At 41.9% G+C, this 19511-nt stretch overlaps 1 protein-coding gene across 29 annotated transcripts in view; it reads right to left on the bottom strand.

Annotated features, from left to right (window-relative positions):
* The window catches only part of camk2b1 (calcium/calmodulin-dependent protein kinase (CaM kinase) II beta 1), a 61610-nt gene extending 43498 nt beyond the window's left edge, over nt 1–18112 (bottom strand). For 28 of the 29 annotated variants that reach the window (XM_070903557.1, XM_070903559.1, XM_070903562.1 and 25 more), the window contains exons 1-5: nt 18051–18112; nt 13194–13288; nt 5356–5415; nt 4765–4819; nt 4341–4406 (exon numbers count right to left, since the gene is read on the bottom strand). In XM_070903557.1, the coding sequence (XP_070759658.1) occupies nt 4341–4406; nt 4765–4819; nt 5356–5415; nt 13194–13288; nt 18051–18112 (338 nt within the window). The remainder of the gene's footprint in view (nt 1–4340; nt 4407–4764; nt 4820–5355; nt 5416–13193; nt 13289–18050) is intronic. The other variant, XM_070903566.1, reaches the window with a different exon arrangement.
* Nucleotides 18113–19511: the final 1399 nt, after the last annotated feature.

The raw sequence follows: 19511 nt of genomic DNA, 5'->3' as shown, positions 1-19511 counted from the left end.
GATGAACTCCTGGTGAGGGCGAAGAGGGAAAAAAGTGCAGCCCTCGTCACACTGGCCAAAAAATGTGACTTGCTCAGCACTTTGAGCTACAATGTCCCACTGTTCTCTGCAGGGAAGTAAAGAGATACTGGGAGGAAAATCAAATACAGAGACAGTCTGTATGTCAAGAGAGGGCACCGTCTCTTCCTCTCATATGCTCTCTGTGTACTAAAATACACACTGTACTGAAATAAAGCATGTCCGAGCTTGTGTGTAATGTAAAAATACTTGCAAAACAGGATCAGAATGGGAAAAAGTCGTGCTTCCTGCCATGTTTTCAGTGCTGTGTAACAACACAAATAAAAGTCTTCACCATAGTTCACCATAGAAACTGTCCATGGCAGCACCTAGTAGCTAAAGACTGATCTTTTTGTCAGGGGACGGCGGACAAAACCAGTGCTGTGTGAATATAAGATTTACATTCATGAGGTGGACTGAAGAACAGGAAGCTCATGTTTCTCTGTGTTTGCTGAATGTGTGTGTGTAGGTAATAGTTTGCTGACATGTTGGCCCAAAAACAACTTAATAAATCAACAGTGTCGTGTTTCTGGGACTTTGTTTTGGAGTCTGTCCACCCCCTAGAGAGGACAAATCCCTTGGTAAAGCTTCAGGCGTCATTTATTGCTTAATAGGTTCATAACGGCCTCCATCCAATCAAACACTACTGAAGAGAAACTCTGATGGATTCTGACAGGGGGCGACAAGGTGTGATGCAGCACAGTTTGGGGTCTGTGTGAGTGTGTGAGTGTGTGTGAGACTAATTATCGTAGCTAATTAAAGTCCCACTTCTTGCTGGTCTCCAAGGGAGTGAGGGTGGGAGGGGGGGAAGGACTGGCCTGGATGACTGACATTCAGAAGGGAGGGGAAGGAAAGTAAGTGTGTGTGTGTGTGCGTGCATGAGCCAAGGATGAGTACTGCAAGGGTTACAAGGTGGGTGGGAAAGACAGCAATCACTAGGGGGTTTAGATAGGCAGTTATTAGTACTATAGCATACGGTAGGTACATGGCCTACATCCTGCGCACACACAGAGAATAAATAGTAAAATACTGTAACCTTGTTCTCAAAACTGAAAAAAAAAATTCTAAACTCGTGCAGAAACATTTCTACATTTTTAAAAAACAGAAAACAAAGCCAGTAAGCGAGCTGGATTCAGTTAATAGTCCATCAAACCCCCATCCTTTGTTAGCTGGCAAAAAGGACTGGACCAAAGCCAAAACAGAAGCTCCTCTGCATCAGGAGAAATGTGTCGTAGTCGGAGACTGCTAAATGTGCCGTTTTGACAAAACAACTGTCCTCTTTAGCGCACAGAAGATGAACAAGCAAAAAATCCCAGATAATTAGCAAACTGAAATCCCTTACCTTAAGCACAAAATTAATGAGGCGGCCTATTTTTGACATTTATGGCCAAGTGTGATATAAAGATCCTTATCATTGGTGTGAAACTCACAAGTAAACAGAGCTACAACTGATATTCTGTCTTTGTTTTGTCTATTAATTACTTATCAGTTACAATGAAAACACACACACTCACACCCTCTCTCTCTTTCATTTGGGTATAAAGTGTGTGTGTGTGTGTGTGTGTGTCTACTTCTGCGATGTCAGGCTGCCAGTTTGTTATTTCTTGAACAGTTTGAGTCATCCATCATATTATACATCTCTCTGCATCAGATTTGCTGTCAACATCATTCAATATGTTAAAAGGGGGGTTTTCTAGTTGTAACTATATGTTTTGACATTTCATGCAGATTATATTTAAAAACACACTCAAAATGTTATTGAGTGAGTTGCATTAAGCAAAAGCTCTGTTTGGGATGGGATTTCCCACATGTAGTACAATCATAATTGCATTGATTTGCATTGTATTTACCTACCTAACCTTTCTGTTAGTGGTTAAAAATCAACAAAAACTCAAGAGCGCTGTAGATGCACTTCAAACAGCAAAAAGACATTTAAGCTTGCTGGTAGCTGCAGATGGATTTTAAAGGTCATGAGAGCTTTCAAGTGTCATTTCTGTTTATACCCTCATACACACAATGTTTGTTTTTATTTTTTATTTGAATGTTTGCATTCAAGAGAAAAACGACTGTGGGATGTGACCTTTTCACTGTGAGTGACGTGCGCCTCTTCGCCACCCGTTGTTGCCGCTGCGAGGCATGGCAGCAGCAGCAGCTGTCATCGAATCAAACCAGCATTTTGCTGAATACCATAATGTATATCCAATCCATCCTATGAGCTAATCAGGCACTCAGTGTGAAAAAGCCAAGACTGTAAGAAATAGGCCACATCAGGCTTAATTTAATTTTAAAAGCTGTGAGACAAAGCTTGCCACTCTTGCCCCATATAATAGTTCTTAGACTACTTGTTGTGCACAATTAAAATAGTGAAATTTCAGCTGGGGTTACATGTGGCTCGGTGGATAGGATAGGTAGAAATAGATTAATAATGTGACTAAAAACCTTGGCATTTCATACAATCTGGAGAAAATAGAATAAAATAAATAATAGAATAAACAAATGCATTCAGAGTGGCTCCTCTTATTCATATTTAATGGAGCAGACTAATCAGACTAATTGAATTTTGAGGACTTCATTACCCAGCAATCAAGTAATGTGATGTCATTAAACTGTGCACTACAGCTCACATTTACAAACCTGGTCTGGGATCACTTTCCCTACCCGTGGGATATCAAAGAGACATTCTTCCATAAAAGCAGATTTCCTCATGACCACATGAAGTCATCGGGACAAAACCAGAAAATCTAATTTGTCAGTTAAAGAAACTGAAACTAATTCTTTCATCAAATGTTACAAAGTGGATATTTAAGACTTGAAGCATTTTGAATAAATGTAATACAAACTGGTTACAAAGCCAGTTAGGTTAGATAACACTTGGCTCAAATTACCTGAGTTCACCGTTCTCAAGCTACAAGTCAAACGGCTTTTCTGTGCCATACTGGCAGGAATTTCTACAATATCAGACTATTCGGTTTCACTTTAACTGTTGCTGAATGGACTAACACCCACATCACAACTGTCATTTTCAAGTGTCTCTCTCACTCTTCTCTCAGCCTATTGTCTGTCCAACTCCCCCACTACTCTGTTTCCTCTTCCGCCATCGGTTAAAGTGAACTGTGTGTGTGTGTGTCGATGAGTCAGCGCGAGTGGTGGGAGTGGGATATAAAACAACATGGGTGGTGGTTGGGGGGTGAAAGAGAAAGTAAAGAAGAGGGCTGGATGAAAATTAAGAAACAGAGAAGGTGAGGGTGTCCACATACACAGAAACGCTTCAGGTGGGCAGGGCCATTTCATTTGTTCTGCTTACATACTTGTTTTTATTTCTGCCACTGTTTGATGGAAAGCACAGGGGGGATATGAAGGGGGGGGGGGTGTACCCTGGACCACCTGCACATACTTAAGGTTTGACCAATAAGAGTTTGTTGATATCATTACAAATATCAGCGACCGTCCATGAGACAGACAATGCACATTTTTACTATTATTAGCAAGGTAATTGTTATGGTTGGTAGCTCAATTTTCACCGCAAGATATTAGATGTAAGATCACAACAAGCTGTGCTGCACTTTGAAATTGAACTCGGCTTATACTCGCTGGCTCTTAATGTCAATTTTACTTAAATTGGCCACTGTATAGTCCAGAATAGACTCAGCAATTACATCAACGGCACTTTTCAGATTTGAAAACCTGAAAAGCAGATTTTTAAAAAAAACGATTTTGCCATGAAAACCCATATTGGTCAAACTTTGCATTGGACATAAAGGTGGCTCCTGTGTCAGTGTGAGAGGTGAAGTACGGTGGCACTGATGTAAAGGAAAAAGCAAAAAGGACAGAGGAGGAGTAGTGAAAGTAAAGAAAGAGGCAAATACAGAAAATATGGCAATGAAAATAGGAGGTAAACTTAGAAGTTAACAGAAAGAGAGAAAGGGAAACAGCTAGAACGAGAGAAGAGAAACGAGGACAGTGAAAAACAAACAAGAAAAAAACTAAAAGTCAAGAGAAACAATGAGCATAAGAATAAGAAAACATGCAGAGGAGGGATGTGAGGAGAAGGAAGGAAAACAGGGAAAAGAAAAGAGAGCAGAGCAGAAAGTGAAAGTAAAGAGGGAAGTGAGAAGAAGAGTTGTAAAGAGAGTAAAGCAGAGTCACAAAGGAAAAGGAAAAACACGACAACAGACGAAGACCATTTAAGGACAAGGAGAAGTCCTTTCACACACACACACACACACACACACACACACACACACACACACACACACACACAGCAGTGAAGGCTGCGCTCCTACCTGGCGTCGGCCTCGCTGTAATACTCTCTGGCTACGATGTCCTCAAACAGTTCACCTCCGGTCACCCTGCGTGCACACACACACACACACACACACACACACACACACACACACACATTTATTAAAACTGGGATGCTTGGATTGGAAGAAGGAGGTGGTGGTGACGGGGGCACTATGAAGGCTATAAAGCAAGGATTCCTACTTAATTTCTTGTTTCCTATGGTACCCCCCCCCCCTTCCCCCCCAATCCTCCCCCTCCCACACAGTTACCATGGAAACTAGCGGGAATTGCCAAGAGATGGATGTGGTAGGGCGTGGGTGGTGGTAGCGGTGGTGGTGGTCGGGGGGGTGGGGTAATATAGGAGAGAGAGTTATGTAATTGTATATGTAGGCAAGGGTGGGGAAAGAGAGGAGGATGACTTACAAGTCAAACAGGAGGTAGTGGAAGCCCTCCTCTGATATACTGTCATGAAGACGAACTGCAGGAGAAAGATAAACAGGTTTGGACATTTTCTTTTTTTGAAAATGCATTTCTGAATAAGACAGGGCAACACTGCTGCATTTCAAAAGAGAGATAAAGAGTGTGTGTGTGGCAGAAACCACAGGGAGTCATAATAATTGAGTCTTACATCATATTTATTTACAGTACGGTGGGGGGGGGGTTCTGGCAATAAAGGGGTCTACTTAATCAACAGAAATAGATGGATATTACTGTAGGTTACACTTGTGTATTACAGTACTGTATATTGCTACTATTATATTTCAGTAATAGATGGGTTGTCTTTTGTACTAAGTTGCAATAAATGGATTAAAACTTTTAGTTAATACTAACAAATTGATCTCAAAAAGTCGTAGAAACGTGATGTATTTTGTGATGAGAAGTAATAAATGGATGTTGTGCAAAATCAAAACAATAACAAATAGGTCTTCACTTTGAAGTAAGTGGTAGTGGATGGGTTTCATCGTGGTCTAATCTTTATCTAAGAGGAGCAAAAACAGAAAGACGGGTCTTCACCGATGTTTGAGTGTTTCAACAGGCGACAAATCCGAGCCTCTCGCTCCAGCTTCTGGTGATCTGAAGGGCAACGGAGAGAGACAGACAGACAGACAGACAGACAGGGATAATGAGGAGTTATTCTTAAAATCTGACTGCAAATACACTCAAATACATCTCATCATGACCTGATATTGTAGCACCCCGCTTGGGACAATCAGGTTAGATGTGAAAATGTCACAACACTGTCATAAGATATGTCATAAGTTTGATAAAAGAGATATCACACACACACACACACACACACACACACACACCAAATGAACTACAGTATGTACATCCACCCAATAGGCGCTAATCAGTTTTATTAAGGCCTGTTGTTGATTTCTTTTGTTACGTTCTGCTCCATTATCATGTTTTAACACATCAGGTTATGAAAGCAACACAATTACAATATCACTCCCCCTGAATCAGAATACAGGCGTACAAACTTATTGTCTGATAAGCAGACTGTATGTATGTAGATTATATACTTACGTGTGTGTGTGTGTGTGTGTGTGTGTGTAGGCTTATATAACAGCTTAATGATGCTAGCCAACCTGGATTCCATGGTTATCAAGCAAGCAGCAATCTCAGCCCACATACAAAAACACACACTAGGGGGTGGACCACCATGTATGTGCAGGCATGCAGAGCACAGCGGTGAGCATAAACATGGAAATGCACGTGTTCACCCACACCCATGTACAAGATGCATGGGCTTAAAAACACACAAATGCACACATATACTGTACGCGTGCACAGTACATGCAGGCACACAAATAGACTGGCAAAACACAAGCGCACACATTCACGCTGGCATTGAGGAGTGACAGTGAAGTGTAAGCCCAGTGATTATAGTCTTAGAAGATGAGAGGAGCGAGGCGGAGAAAGGAGTGGAGGAGTGTTGAAGAGGGGACAGAGGAGGAGGAGGAAGGAAGGAGAAAAAAACATGCAAGGGCGATTAATATGCACAAAGCCTGGTTGCTGTCTCTCTGTTGAAAGAATAACACATTGCTGATTGCTGCTGTTGTTTCACCGACCACCACCGCCTGCTGCTTGTTTTTTTCTAACTCTATTGATTTGCTCTTAAATTTTAAATTTTGGTTTCGGAGGAGGTTATGGACTCGCTGAATGCTTTTTTTTTTCCTCCATTTGTTTGTTTGTTCCTTTGTTAAAACGGTATTTCAGGCGCTGTTAATGGGATAAAATGTCAAAAAATAGATGGATCTCCTCGCAGTTAATCAGTGTGTTCAGAAACACATTGAATGAGATTGGCTGACTGGCTTAATCCCACGTTTTAAAGATTACCAACTGTCCGCTTGCGTTGAGCACTCCCAGATATCCGTCATACCACAATGTCAAATGATGGAAAACATGTCATAAGCACAAGCATCGCATTTCATTCCGTCGCTGGCATCTGCTGACATTACTCGGCAAGTACAGAATTGGCTCAGAGTAAGCGGTTCATCTTAGCTTAGTCTACCAGATGGCCAGACTGAGCCTTTGTTATCTACACGTCTTTGAAGGACTGCGTGGCTGAAGGCTGAAGTGGAAATTATATTGCTAGATGTAACGGTAAAAAACGATTAACCATTTTTATTAAATATCAATTTAAGGAAGACATTCACTTTCTTATCAACACACTGAGTTTTAAAGTAAAGCCACTGTTTTAATAATGCTGACACTGATGTTCTGTTATTATTAGACATGGAAACAACAAATAAAAATAGTGATATTCTTTCTAGCCTTGCTCAGCTTAGGACCCTTTTGGGACTGGAAAGCCATACGGGTCACAGAGAACTTGTCTTGGGATTTACAGCTGGAGATTGACTTAAGATGATATATACAAGCTCCTCTGTAACAAGGAAGCTCTTCAGGTCCTTTATCCCGGCTTTATCAGGCTGGCTGGATCAATGGGAGATAAACCTACAGCCAACACTGTGAATGACAGATTATCTGCCCACTGCAGACCACTCATACAAGGTTTTGTAATGGCTGCTCTTCCCATAAAGAAGGCACAACTGTAGTCTGTACTGTGTGAGATAACCTGAGGGTCAGTGAAAGCAGTGGATGAATCGGCAAGATGTCAAGTCTTATTTGATGTTCCCACCACTGTAGTTCTGAATGCAGACAGTCAGTTTGTGCATGCTGAGAATTAAAAAGGGTTAGTGGTTGACTGGATGGATGACTGCAAGAAGGGGTGGATAGTGGCTGGCTGGACGGGGAAAAAATGGATTAGCTGGTGAACTAATAGATGGCTTGTGTCATTATGTTAACTAGTTATGACGTTCAGAGCAGAGTATAACTAAACCAGAAGCGGTGTTGGGTGCAGGTGAGGCATCTTAAATGTTTTCATTTCTTAAAATGTATCTGGTGGGTGGAGGGCTGCAGCTAACGATTATTTTCATTATTGATTAATCTGCTGATTATTGTCACAATTAATATATAAAATGTCAAACAATTGTGAAAAATTCTCAACACTATTTCCCAGACTCCAAAGTGACACCTTCAAATTGCTTCTTTTGTCCAACCAACAGTCCAAAACCCAAAGACTCTTCATTTACTGTCATAAACGACAAAGAAAAGAAGCAAATCCTCACATTTAAGAAGCTGGAACCAACAAACGTTTTACATGTTTGCTTGAAAAAGGACTGAAACGATTTATCGACAATCAAAATAGTTGGCAACTAATTTTCTTTCGATCAAATAACTTATGAATCGAGTAATCGTTGCAGCTCTAATCTGGTGGTAATCCTTAATTTAACAGTATAAAACTTTTAAACTGCATCTGGATTTGACTGATCATCAAACTGCACATAGAGATAACAATTGAAAAGGTGTTATATCCCTTAAGGTTAAAAAAAACAAAACAATCCTGTGCTTCTGATGCAGCAGGGTTAATAAGAAATGACGGATGGATGCGGACTGGTCCTGAGGGGAAGGAGAGGGAGGAAGTGGAGGAAAAAAAAGAGGACAAGCAGGAGGTTACAGAGAAGATGAGAAGCACCGAGTGTTCACTGAGGATATCATTCAGTGAAGCCTGTGGAAATCCATATGTTGGAGGAGCAAATTTGGGTTAATCATCACCAGTGAGGACTCAAGTCTCGAGAGGGGAAGAGGTGTAAAAAGACAGTCAGATATAACCATTGTTCAGAACATCTGACTCGCACGACTCTTGCCAGTTGGGAAATGTTGAGTATGAACTGCACTGCGATCAGGGAGGTCAGGAGGCAGCCGTCTTTAAGTCATGAGCAGATATGCGATGTGCAGTAGTGGCAGGACAGAGGGACATAGTGTCATGATGCAGCCTCTAAATTTAAGGTGTGTGTGTGTGTGTGTGTGGGGGGGGGGGGATTATATCGCAGTGTTAGAAAAATGTAATAGGATTCAGTAGACAAATGAACAATAGAATAAGCAGCCAAAAAAACCAACATAATTCTCTGAGCCTGTTGAAGGCGTTGATGTGTGTCGTCCTTCAATTTAACGTAACATATGTCAAAATGTTGGTCATGAAATCTTCATGTCATAAATGCTGCTGTAAATCTTAACATAGCAGACTGTGTACTGGTGGTAAAACAGTATGGATTACTAGTAAATCGGGATTTATTTGTATAATTACAGCTGAAATGATCTGCTTTTATAGTAAGGCTTAATACTAAAGTTTAATACGCACTCAACTGAGGTGACTACATCTGTCCTGGATGTTTGACATTGCCACAAAGCTGGCTGGCCAAACCAGGTCAGATCACTGCTACTGCATTGCAGGTGAATCTCACACACACACACACACACACACATACAGACATACACCTGATAAATTACAAGGCCGTACAGCAACCTCTGGTAACCCCTGTCCAGAGATCACTGCCAATAAACAAGCTCTGTGATTGGCTGGAGGCCTTGCCCAACAGACCTGTCCTACATTTCCCGTTGACATGTGTTGGATTGGCATTAAACGTTTTGCGGCTGCAAGGGGTCTGATTAAGACGCCTGGTTGTGCGTATTGGTATATAATATTACGTGCAATATTTTACCTTATTGCATCTCATCCTTCTTCACTTTCAAACACAACTGAGCCTCAACTATTATTTGATTATTCATAAATGCTTATGTTTAATATCACAACTGAGTGGTATTCATAACTTTTGAGTCAGTGAATCATCATGGCTTTAAGTATTTAGACCACAATAAAGAAATCTTTTCTTGTTGCAGCTGTAATGGATTATTGATAGAGTTCACTGTGCAGTTGACTGAGTACATCACAGCTCCTCTGCTATGGTTATCTGAATATCTGTATGAGTGTGTGTGTGTGTGTGTCAGAGAAAAGGAGAGAGAGAGTCAGATGAGAGTCCCGTGCTAAAGGCATGTAGGCGTACAGGCGAATGGCCCTCAGCTGCCAAGTGCCTGGGGTGCCTTCTCTCGCATGACCCCTCACTCCCCTCGGCTACCATCTCCATCTGCCAGTACTAAACAAACGCTCCTCTTTAAGTTGCTGCAACCAGGGCTCTAAGCTCACCGACCTTAACTGCTGCCTGAGAAATTTACAACAACCAAACGACCTAAACCAAATCCAACTTCTAAAGTAGAGCAGCAAGTGATCGCGACTGCCATTAAACCTGGCTGTAGCAGCCCATGTCAGATAGGTCATGGAGCTATAAATAGGGCCTGGAGTAGAAGTAGTATGCAGCAGCTCTGCCGGCTCTAACGTTGCACTGCTGTTTCATAGAAAATGGCTCATCCATTAGTAAGGAGCGCAGCACAAGCCTCGCGCACCACCCAGTCAGGTCAGATCAGTCCTCCTATCAAATGTAGAAGCAGGGAGATTACGCAGTGCCTCAGAAATATGGTGGAAAGCGGCAAGCAGCTGCACTCCCTCATAGAGCAGCTAGAGTGAAATGTATAGGTCCAATGATATAGGTGAATTATTAATTCGACGTGTGTCTGTGTGTGCGTTGCTCTAGGTCTCATCAAGCCAATCGCTGGGATTAACTGTTAGCTCCCCTTGCTAATAGCATCAGGATAATCTAGGATGGGTTTAATCTCATTAAAAGCCGCTCACTGGCACTGACATACACTTAAAATATGACAAGAGTGACACAACTGCTGCTAAGGATCACGGGGCACAGCATTCAAATAACAACGTAGATCTTACAAACGGTTGTATTTTTATATGTAAAGTAAACTTCTGACATAAGCTCTCACTCATTGCAGCACTACATGAAAATACTGCATGGAATAGTGTAGTGTACAGTCATTTTTTTAAGAGCTTTTTCGCTGAAAACAGCTGCCTGCTGTGGCTGGAAATTACGCTCTGGAAGCAATGACAGTGAACCAAAACAGTAAAGTGTCGAGCCGGACAGCTAAACAATGAGCTGAGACTTTCTATAAAGCCTCATAAAGCCGAGGGGGAGCTGCAGATTCGGTTGATAATTTCCTGTACATTCATCACTACGAGCAACCCCTTTCAAATTGTCATTTCATACAAAAAAATGCTGATTAGAGCCACTTTAAAGCTGAGATTAGCATCACATCATTGCCAAGTAAGAAATCTGAAACAGCTAAAACTGAAAAACAGAAAACACATTTGTATTTTCACTGCACAAATGTTGATGAGTGAAGGTAGCAATATTCATTTTTGTTTAACGTCTTCTGTAACTGGAATAGTATGTTGAAATATGCCCAAAGCGCATTACAACATCATCTAATTTATTTATTTAACACTACAATGTGTCTGAATATATTCTAGTCCAACAGTTTCAAACAAGTCTGCTCTTGCATTTCGTCTCCAGCAGATTGACCCTTGAAAACTTCCCCGCTCTGTTCAGCATCATATCATCCCAACACACAGAGCATCATTTCATAAAAGGTCAGCATACAGTACTGATATTTAAATAATTATTCAATAAGAACGTATTACTCAAACACTTGTGAGAGACAAACAGATATGACCAGACATCCTACGCTGATGCCCTCTGCTAATGCCTGTTAAAATGCCTGTTCCACCACACTCAACATTTTCACACACAAGCAGTGGCCCCATTTGTGTGTGTGTGTGTGTGTGTGTGAAGGCAGGGTAACAGTCAAGTGTCAGTGTGGTGCCACCTGGCAGGGCCCCGGCAGTGGGGCTCCAGTTACGAGGCTGGGGGGGCAGCAGGAGATTTACACCGGGCAAGTGGTGGTGTGAAGAGCCACAGCAACCAGTGTGCAGCCGGATTGGTCTTCATGGCCGTGGCATTTAGCCTTGGCTTTGGCTTAAACCGTTACTGGCTGCACAGCATGTGACACTAATTAAGGTGCTTAAAATATATTTTTTTATTTAGTAAAACATTATTACAGTACATTATTATATAGTAAGGTAAGATAAGATAATCCTTTATTGATCCCTCAGAGGGGAAATTTGCATTGTTCCAGCAGCATACAGGATAGTAGAAAATCAAGGTAAAACATTATATTACATTTGAAGCACCAAAATTACAAGCAAATAATATTAAAGACCTCAAAGCTAAGAGCCTTTAGTGCTTTTACAACTATCCTCTCTCCATTAAGTGGAGTACCAGAAAAAGCAATAGAGATTAACTTCTGTTACAGTGGCAGGATGCTTCGGTGGTACTCAAGAGGACAAAATCTTTCAGCCACATAATTTGGGAGAAATAAAAAAATAAAAAAGTTCTACTGACTACTGCCCATTTAGAGCAGCCGTCCCGCATTAAACTCATATGGGGACCTTCAGATGCTGCGTGGAAAACGCCGGCCGCGCTGCTTTCATGCATTCATCACCGGAGCTGAGAGTGTCGGCCAATAGAAATGAGCAGCACTGCCCGGAGAAAATGCCAAAATGCCAATCACAATTTCCCAGAGCCCAATTTGACATCTTCAAAGTGCTTAGCAAACATATCGACTATGAGCAGCAAAACCCTCACATCTGAGAATTTACATCTGCAGCCCCTACTGTGATAACAGGTTGTCTAAGTATGACACGTGTACTGATTTAGCCTGTTTCTTCAAACTTTAGAGAGCCCGACTCCCTTTACGCTGCAGTACTTGTCATTGCAAACTCTACCTGGGGAGGGTGTCATAGCTGCTCTACAAAATATAACTCAAAATGTGGTACCTCTGTGACACATGGCGTCACCATTCACTTCTTTTCACCTGTCAGCCATGAGCTTCAATGGGGGGGACGTATCAAGCAGAAGCCTTATGCTATCCCCACCAGTTCCACCCCACAATGTGCAGGAACTCCAACCAGCCAGTACAATAACACACTCGCACACAATCAAGCCCAATAGGACCAAGCAGGGGGGGGGGGGGTACCGCTAATCGGAATTGGACCTAAGGTGGACGACCTAAGGTGTCACCCTTGGAGAGCACGACACAGAATTAAAACCACTGATTCCATCACTCAGACTGATAAGTATAACTCAGAAACAGGTGAACCAATCAGAAAAGCCCGCTGTAGGGCCACCACAGTACAATACTAGCTGTGTTTCTACTTTGCTGTCACAAGCTTCTGTAACTGTTCCGTTGTCCTCATTTTCTCATACACCAGTGTGATAAAATTTTGTCCTACGCAGCGCCATCTGAGAGGGTAATTGCTGTTAGATATCACTTATATAACTGTCTACACTGTAGGTGGGGAGGTGACCACTGGGACAGAGAAACTATGAACAAATTAGTCATTCTTGTACGGCTACACATCGTGCTTTTAGTAAGTGAAATAACAATGAAACTCAACTATACAGGGTTTTGTTTCAGAGATCAGCTCCAGGATATGTTGTGCTATGATGGAATTAGAAATAGATCATGGATGTGCTGCTTACCTCTCGCAGATAACTTTTTGGTGTTGATTATTTTGGCGGCATACTCCTGTCCTGTACACAGCTTAACACATCTGCGCACCACTGAAAAGGCTCCCCTGTAAAAACACAGAAAAACACATTTACATTGCTGTCAGCGGACACTTCTCAAACAAGTTGATATTTGTCCAGTTGATGTAACATTTCTGTGGTTTTCTAATTGCATTATTCACCATCAGCACACCTGCAGCTTCAGCGTAACTTAATGAACATGGCTAAGATTTTTCTGCACAGCTAGCATTTTTCAAGGCCCCACGCAGAATAGACCTGATGTCATTTGCTCACATGTTAACTGTGCTACAGTAAAAGACTATGCTGCCAGGTTTGTCTGCTTAATAGGCTCCCACGAGGTCCCCCATACACAGTCAGCATATTCTAAGTAACATGCAGACATGTGGTGTGTGTGTGTGAGAGAGGGCTAAAGTGGGCTCTTAAACACAACCCCAGCAATAGTGAGTCGTGAACACTCACAAAACTAAAGCATAATGTCTTACAGCCACTTCATCTAAACTTCGGTATGCTGCTGTTTACTGGGAAACACTGAATTTCTGAATGTATTTGGCCATAAAACACAGAAATATGAGTATTTCCCTTCAAAAACTGACAGCAGACAAACCCTGAAAGCAAACAATTCCCCACTCTGTGGAGCTTCACAGCCTGGCCTGTTAACTTAGATCCGCTCCAGTCTTACTGCCACTTCTGACAGCGAAAGGTTGACTGGTGCCACTGGTCTGCCTCCACACTGAGGCAGCTACAGACAACCAACAAGCTCAGGGTCAAAGGTGAAAGATCAGCGACTTAGATGAGCAGACACTGGGGGAAATGTCTATGTGGAGACACACACCCCAGCAGAATTCACAAAGTACTTCAATACTGTTTCAGCACCTGATAAAAACAACAACAACAAGCTGAAGGAAGTTTGAAATGTCCCATCTCAAGGTCGGGTCTGTGTGGTTAGTGAAGGTTACCAATATGAGGCCCAAAAACAAGAAACTCTCTGACACACAGTTGCGTCTAAGCACTGCATGGGCGACACCAGCCACACACACTCGCACACAAACAAACGCATATGTTACTGACACCAAACTCCACAGCTGTGCCTGGAAAGTTCACACTCCGCGAGGTAAGTATCTAGCGTCGGGGGCTAAATATGCTTTAACCCACACACACACACACACACACACACACAGTTAAATAAGGTAACAGGTCATGAATCATTGCTTTTCAAAGTCTGGCTTGACACTCAGAAAGTGGACATGGAGGGATTTAAATGGACCTCAAATTATTTTTGAAAAACTTTGGTGCCTCCAGCAGTCAAGGGTTTTGTAAGAGGTGCCTGCGACGCAGAAGAATTACGCACTGTGGGATTTGCAAATTTAGACTCTAAAACGAAACAGGATGATATCAAAAGCATAAAGAAAAAAAGTTATTTCATAAGCTCTATGTGCTGTAACAGATTTCTTTTTAGCAGCTGTGTGACAGAAGACCTTCGAGTGTGTTTCTCAATGAGTAACTGTGACAGGAAGCTGCATTCAAGGCTGTGTGACTGTTCATATTATTGTTCCTAGAAATCAAAATGCCTCCCAAATGCATGGTTTGCATTTTTTCATTATGATTAATCATACAAAAATCGCATTATTCATTATTATACAAGAAGATACTGATATATTTCATTATCAACTTTTTAATATATAAAAACAGCACCTAACAACACATTATCTGGCAAATATGGGAGCTTACACACACCAGTGTTTAAGCACAGTTCAGCCCATTTACTGTAAACTGTTGCCAAAGCATGCTGTTTGTAGTAAAGTATTGTCGACGTGATTTGCAATAAATGGACTTAACATACTAAAGCAATGGCACGATGCTTAAAAAGCGACACCATTAGAGAGTCGAGGACAATTAGCTATCCTCAGATGTTGGATAGAGAGCGTTACCGTGAGGGTGCCAAGCCATTCACACCTGCGCTCTTTCCTCCGAGCTTTATGTGACTGGCTGAATAATAAGACTGGTCTATGAAAGAGATTTTGCAGTGCAGGGCGTACAGATTAGTCTCTCTCTCTCTCACACACACACACACACACACACACACACACACACACACACACACACACAGAGCTTCAAAGCCAGTGCTTTTGGCTGGAGTGTATTGTGTAGAAGATTTATCTGAACACAGCGAGGCCTACACATTTTATATTTTTTAATCAAGAGAAAAGACCGGCGCGTGAAGTCTCACTGGGGTTTGGGATATACTGGAGTCAGGCACAGGCACAAATATCTGGTTAAAGGAATATCCCACCATAAACACATGTTTTGAGTGTCCAACACTCACCTCCTGTGGGCTTGAAAGGTGGCTCTGAGACATCTGCAGCTAGCAGTTCACTGAGGACAGCAGCTGGAGCCCGCTTGGATTCACAACAGTACAGTGAATTTAAATGGTGACCCAGTTTCATGACAAAAAAACCCAATTCATTACAGCCTAACTCACCTACATCCATCCTGACTTTAAGTGTGTTCCAATCAACATATTTTCACCAAAATCGTGCTAAATACACGGCTTTGTGTGTTGCTGGGGCAGTTAGCTGTTTGTTGCTCATAACTAACGTAAGCAAACGTAGTTGATTACAACTACCAAGCTCACTACAGGAAGTTACTGTCTTTTTCCACTTTTCAAGCCAAGTCCTTCTATAAATCTTAATTCTCACTTAATTTTCTCTTGGCATATTCATTCATTTAAAATCCAATAATGTTAGTTGACTGGCTACAGAGTTTCACCTGCCTCTGAAGAGATGTCACAAGAGCTGCCATCAAAAAACGCCTTAAAACCACCTTCAAAAGAGAGTTTAAGTGTCAACAGATGGTCTGGCTGCCGTTTCAGAGGCTTTTTAACCTTGTAAATTGTACATTTCTTCTGCGTGAACACTTAATGCAAGCAGTTTTAGGGCACGGCAATGCTAAAAATTCAATGAACAACTTCTAATTCAAGAAAGAACGTATGCTTATTCTCTCTCTGGGTTGTCAAAAGGCATTCTGGGAAAGACAGCAAATCACTGATTGAAGCAGAATTAGAACAAACAAACAAACAAAGTTTGACACTTAATCATGCATTAAATCATCTGCTGGATACAACACATACTGCGCACTGCACTTGAATTATTTTGGCTGTCTTCTGTTGTCGTTGCAGCGGCACGGGGGCCAATCAAGCTATCAGTAAATAACGAGTGACGTGCACGATAATCAAACAACGCCAGCGAGATGCACGACGCTCCACAGCAGCAGTGTAAACAAACCAACGCCTGATGAGGAGTGATTTCTCTATTGTTCCCCTCACTCCTCCACACCATCCTAATGATAGAGTAGCTATAACGTGCAGTTCGGTGACCTCACTGACCTTTATGTTCATTCTGATCTCTTGTGATAGCACTATCATTATCACGTACGTTGTGCGGAGCTCAAACATCACTTTTAACTTATTTTGTCTACTTTCCCTCTCTCATGGTATTAGTGTAGTGCAGTTAGAGAGATTTAGTTTTGTTTATTACAAACAGAGTGAGTTTATGACATTCGAACATACACATATTGCTGTTTTTCAATCTCTTATGGCTCTGCAGCAGTGTTTTCTCAACTAAAATGAACAGTTATAATATCATTTTTTAACATTTTTTAACATTATTGTACAGTATCCTTGAAATTATGACTTATACACTTCTTTGATAGGAGAAACTGTCCTCTAAACCCTCTAACAAAGAAATGTGTGCCTGTACGGTTAATATAGCTTTATGAACAGAGATGGATGGGGGTTGGTTTGCCCGGTGCCAGTGCAGGATGCCTTATCTTGTGTTATCTGCCACCACAATGCTGCAAAAAAAAACACCTCCTAAGGAAGAGAGAGTTGTCACTCCTTCCCGTAATGTGCAAACAAACAAAAAACCTGTAAAACGACTTGTATTTGTACAAAACAATGTGCACGTCCAGTTGCCCTTAACTCACAACTTTAAATGGGCGAGTTATGAAGACAAAAATAGGCCAAATGAAAATAAGGTTTTTGAAAAGACATCAACAAAAAAAAGTCTGTGAAATGTAATTTCAAGACAGTAAGAACGCATTTATTTATACAGATCTTTGTTTTCTAGCTTTGCAGATGACATTAATGAATTCTTCAAGAGGATATCTGATCAAACTGTCACGTGTGCAGCCACGAAAGACTTCATTTTCATGCACATTCAACGTCTTCACCACATATACTCAGAAAACAAAACATGAACTGTTTATAAACCGCAGTCGACCGTCTTCTTCATCTGTGGTTCAAATGGCTGCACCACAAGACATCTGAGACACCTCGCGTTTCTCTGTCATTTAACAAATGCACATCATGTAACTGCAAATATTGTCAATATTGTTCAGGGGCTTCTTCTTTCGGTGAACATCTCTGAACTTACATGACAAAATATTCTGAGAAGAGCAAGCATCTGTTGGAGAGAGACACTGACTTACAGAGAGAGAGAGAGAGCAGCGTATTTTGAGAGCTGTCATCCCAAAAAAAGCACGCACACACACACGCACACGCACACACACACACAGTCAGCTCACACACACAGTCAGCGCACACACACACACACAGTCAGCGCACACACACACACACACACACACACACAGTCAGCGCACACACACACTGCTGGCCTGCAGAGTCGCTCAGCTCTGCTCTGCACTGCCTGGAAACCAGCCTTTTCTGCTGTTTATCCACATTACGCTTCATAACAAGACGACCCTCCAACCCAAACCGGACACAAACACACCGAAACAACAACTGCTACTCACTTCCCCAGCTCCTCGTATAGCTGATATTCGTCTGTGAATCGCGTACAGGTTGTCGTGGCCATGTCGCTCCCCTGTCTCTCTCGCTTCTTCTACTTTGACAGCTCCGGAAAAAAAAAATGCGGTAATATGGCGCTAAATTTGCGTTTGAAATACGGGTCCGCCCAGCAGCTAGACGGCCGTTGGAGCGGTGAAAAGCCTTGTTCGGAGGCGCCGAGTGAAGGAGGGTTTGATATGGACAGACGAAGTGAACAGGGTGGGTGTCCTCTCTCCGTGTCTCTCTCCACTATCTGACAGCTACCGCGCTCAACCGACCGCGTAATCAAGACAGCTGACCAAAGTAGAGCCACTTCCTGCTCCGATTTCCAAAATAAAACGCATCTTTCGTATTTAAAATGTTGATTCTTGGAACTTATATAAAACATAAATGCATTTATAAATGCTGCCCACAGCTGTGTGAACTTATTCAGTTGATTGAGATTTAAACTAGCCTAAACACCGCAAATCCCTGTGTGACACATCCAACTACAGAAGGCTAAAGTTTCATTTAGCTTAGCTAATAAGCTAGTTAGCGACCTGTTGAACATGACCCATGCCATTTTAATCAGTGCTGATACTGCATTCAGTTAATTTATTCACCGTGACATGATAGATTCCTGCTGCAGTTTTAAGGCCTTTATCGCTTACTTAGCTCGGTTTTGCTGGGTGTAGCTCGGCTAGGCTACACCAGGACTTGCTAACCAGCAACAGGGTTAGCAAGATTAGGCAAACACTAGGCTAGTTGTAATTTAACAAATCGAGCATCACATATTTGTCAATTAAAAGATTCATTGAATAAACACATTACAATCTTATTATGTAACAAAAATGTATTGGAAAGCCTTTTCTTTGACAGAAAACTCAATTGGTTTTATATGTAACTACATATGTAACTTTTTTCACTACATTTAAACTTTTTTTTTTTTTTTTTTTTACCATCTTTCCCATTCCACCAACATATACAGTCTACGTTTGTATATGGTTGGTCATAGTTTATCCACCCTTTTCTACTCAAGAACATTTATTATTTTTATTTATTTGAAGCTGCAAATTTGTAGTTTATTTTGAAGGCAAAAGTCACCCATCTTCCGGTCTTGTGCTGATAAGTCTGGCTAACTTGACGCAGTCCGCTTGCTGTGCTTGCAGCTTCACTACAGAGCGGCGGTGGAGGAGCCGCTCTCTGCCGCCCTCTGGTGGACAAACCGCGCAACGGCAAAGCGCGGCAACGTAATCGAACACACCTCCCGCCTGCACGGTGCGTATTTCCAAATAGGGGCAAATATGAGAGCGCTGGTTTGTGCCTTCAAAACGTGCCGCCATGTGTGTTGTAAATGCATGAGTTTATCCGGATTCAAGCCGGACGGTGTGACACGTTTCACGGTTTGATCCACAAAACATTACAGAAAGACTAATATTAGCCCTGAA

Source organism: Enoplosus armatus, chromosome 4 (assembly GCF_043641665.1).
Source record: "Enoplosus armatus isolate fEnoArm2 chromosome 4, fEnoArm2.hap1, whole genome shotgun sequence".
Taxonomy (NCBI): domain Eukaryota; kingdom Metazoa; phylum Chordata; class Actinopteri; order Centrarchiformes; family Enoplosidae; genus Enoplosus; species Enoplosus armatus.
This window is presented reverse-complemented; position numbering and strand designations above follow the sequence as displayed.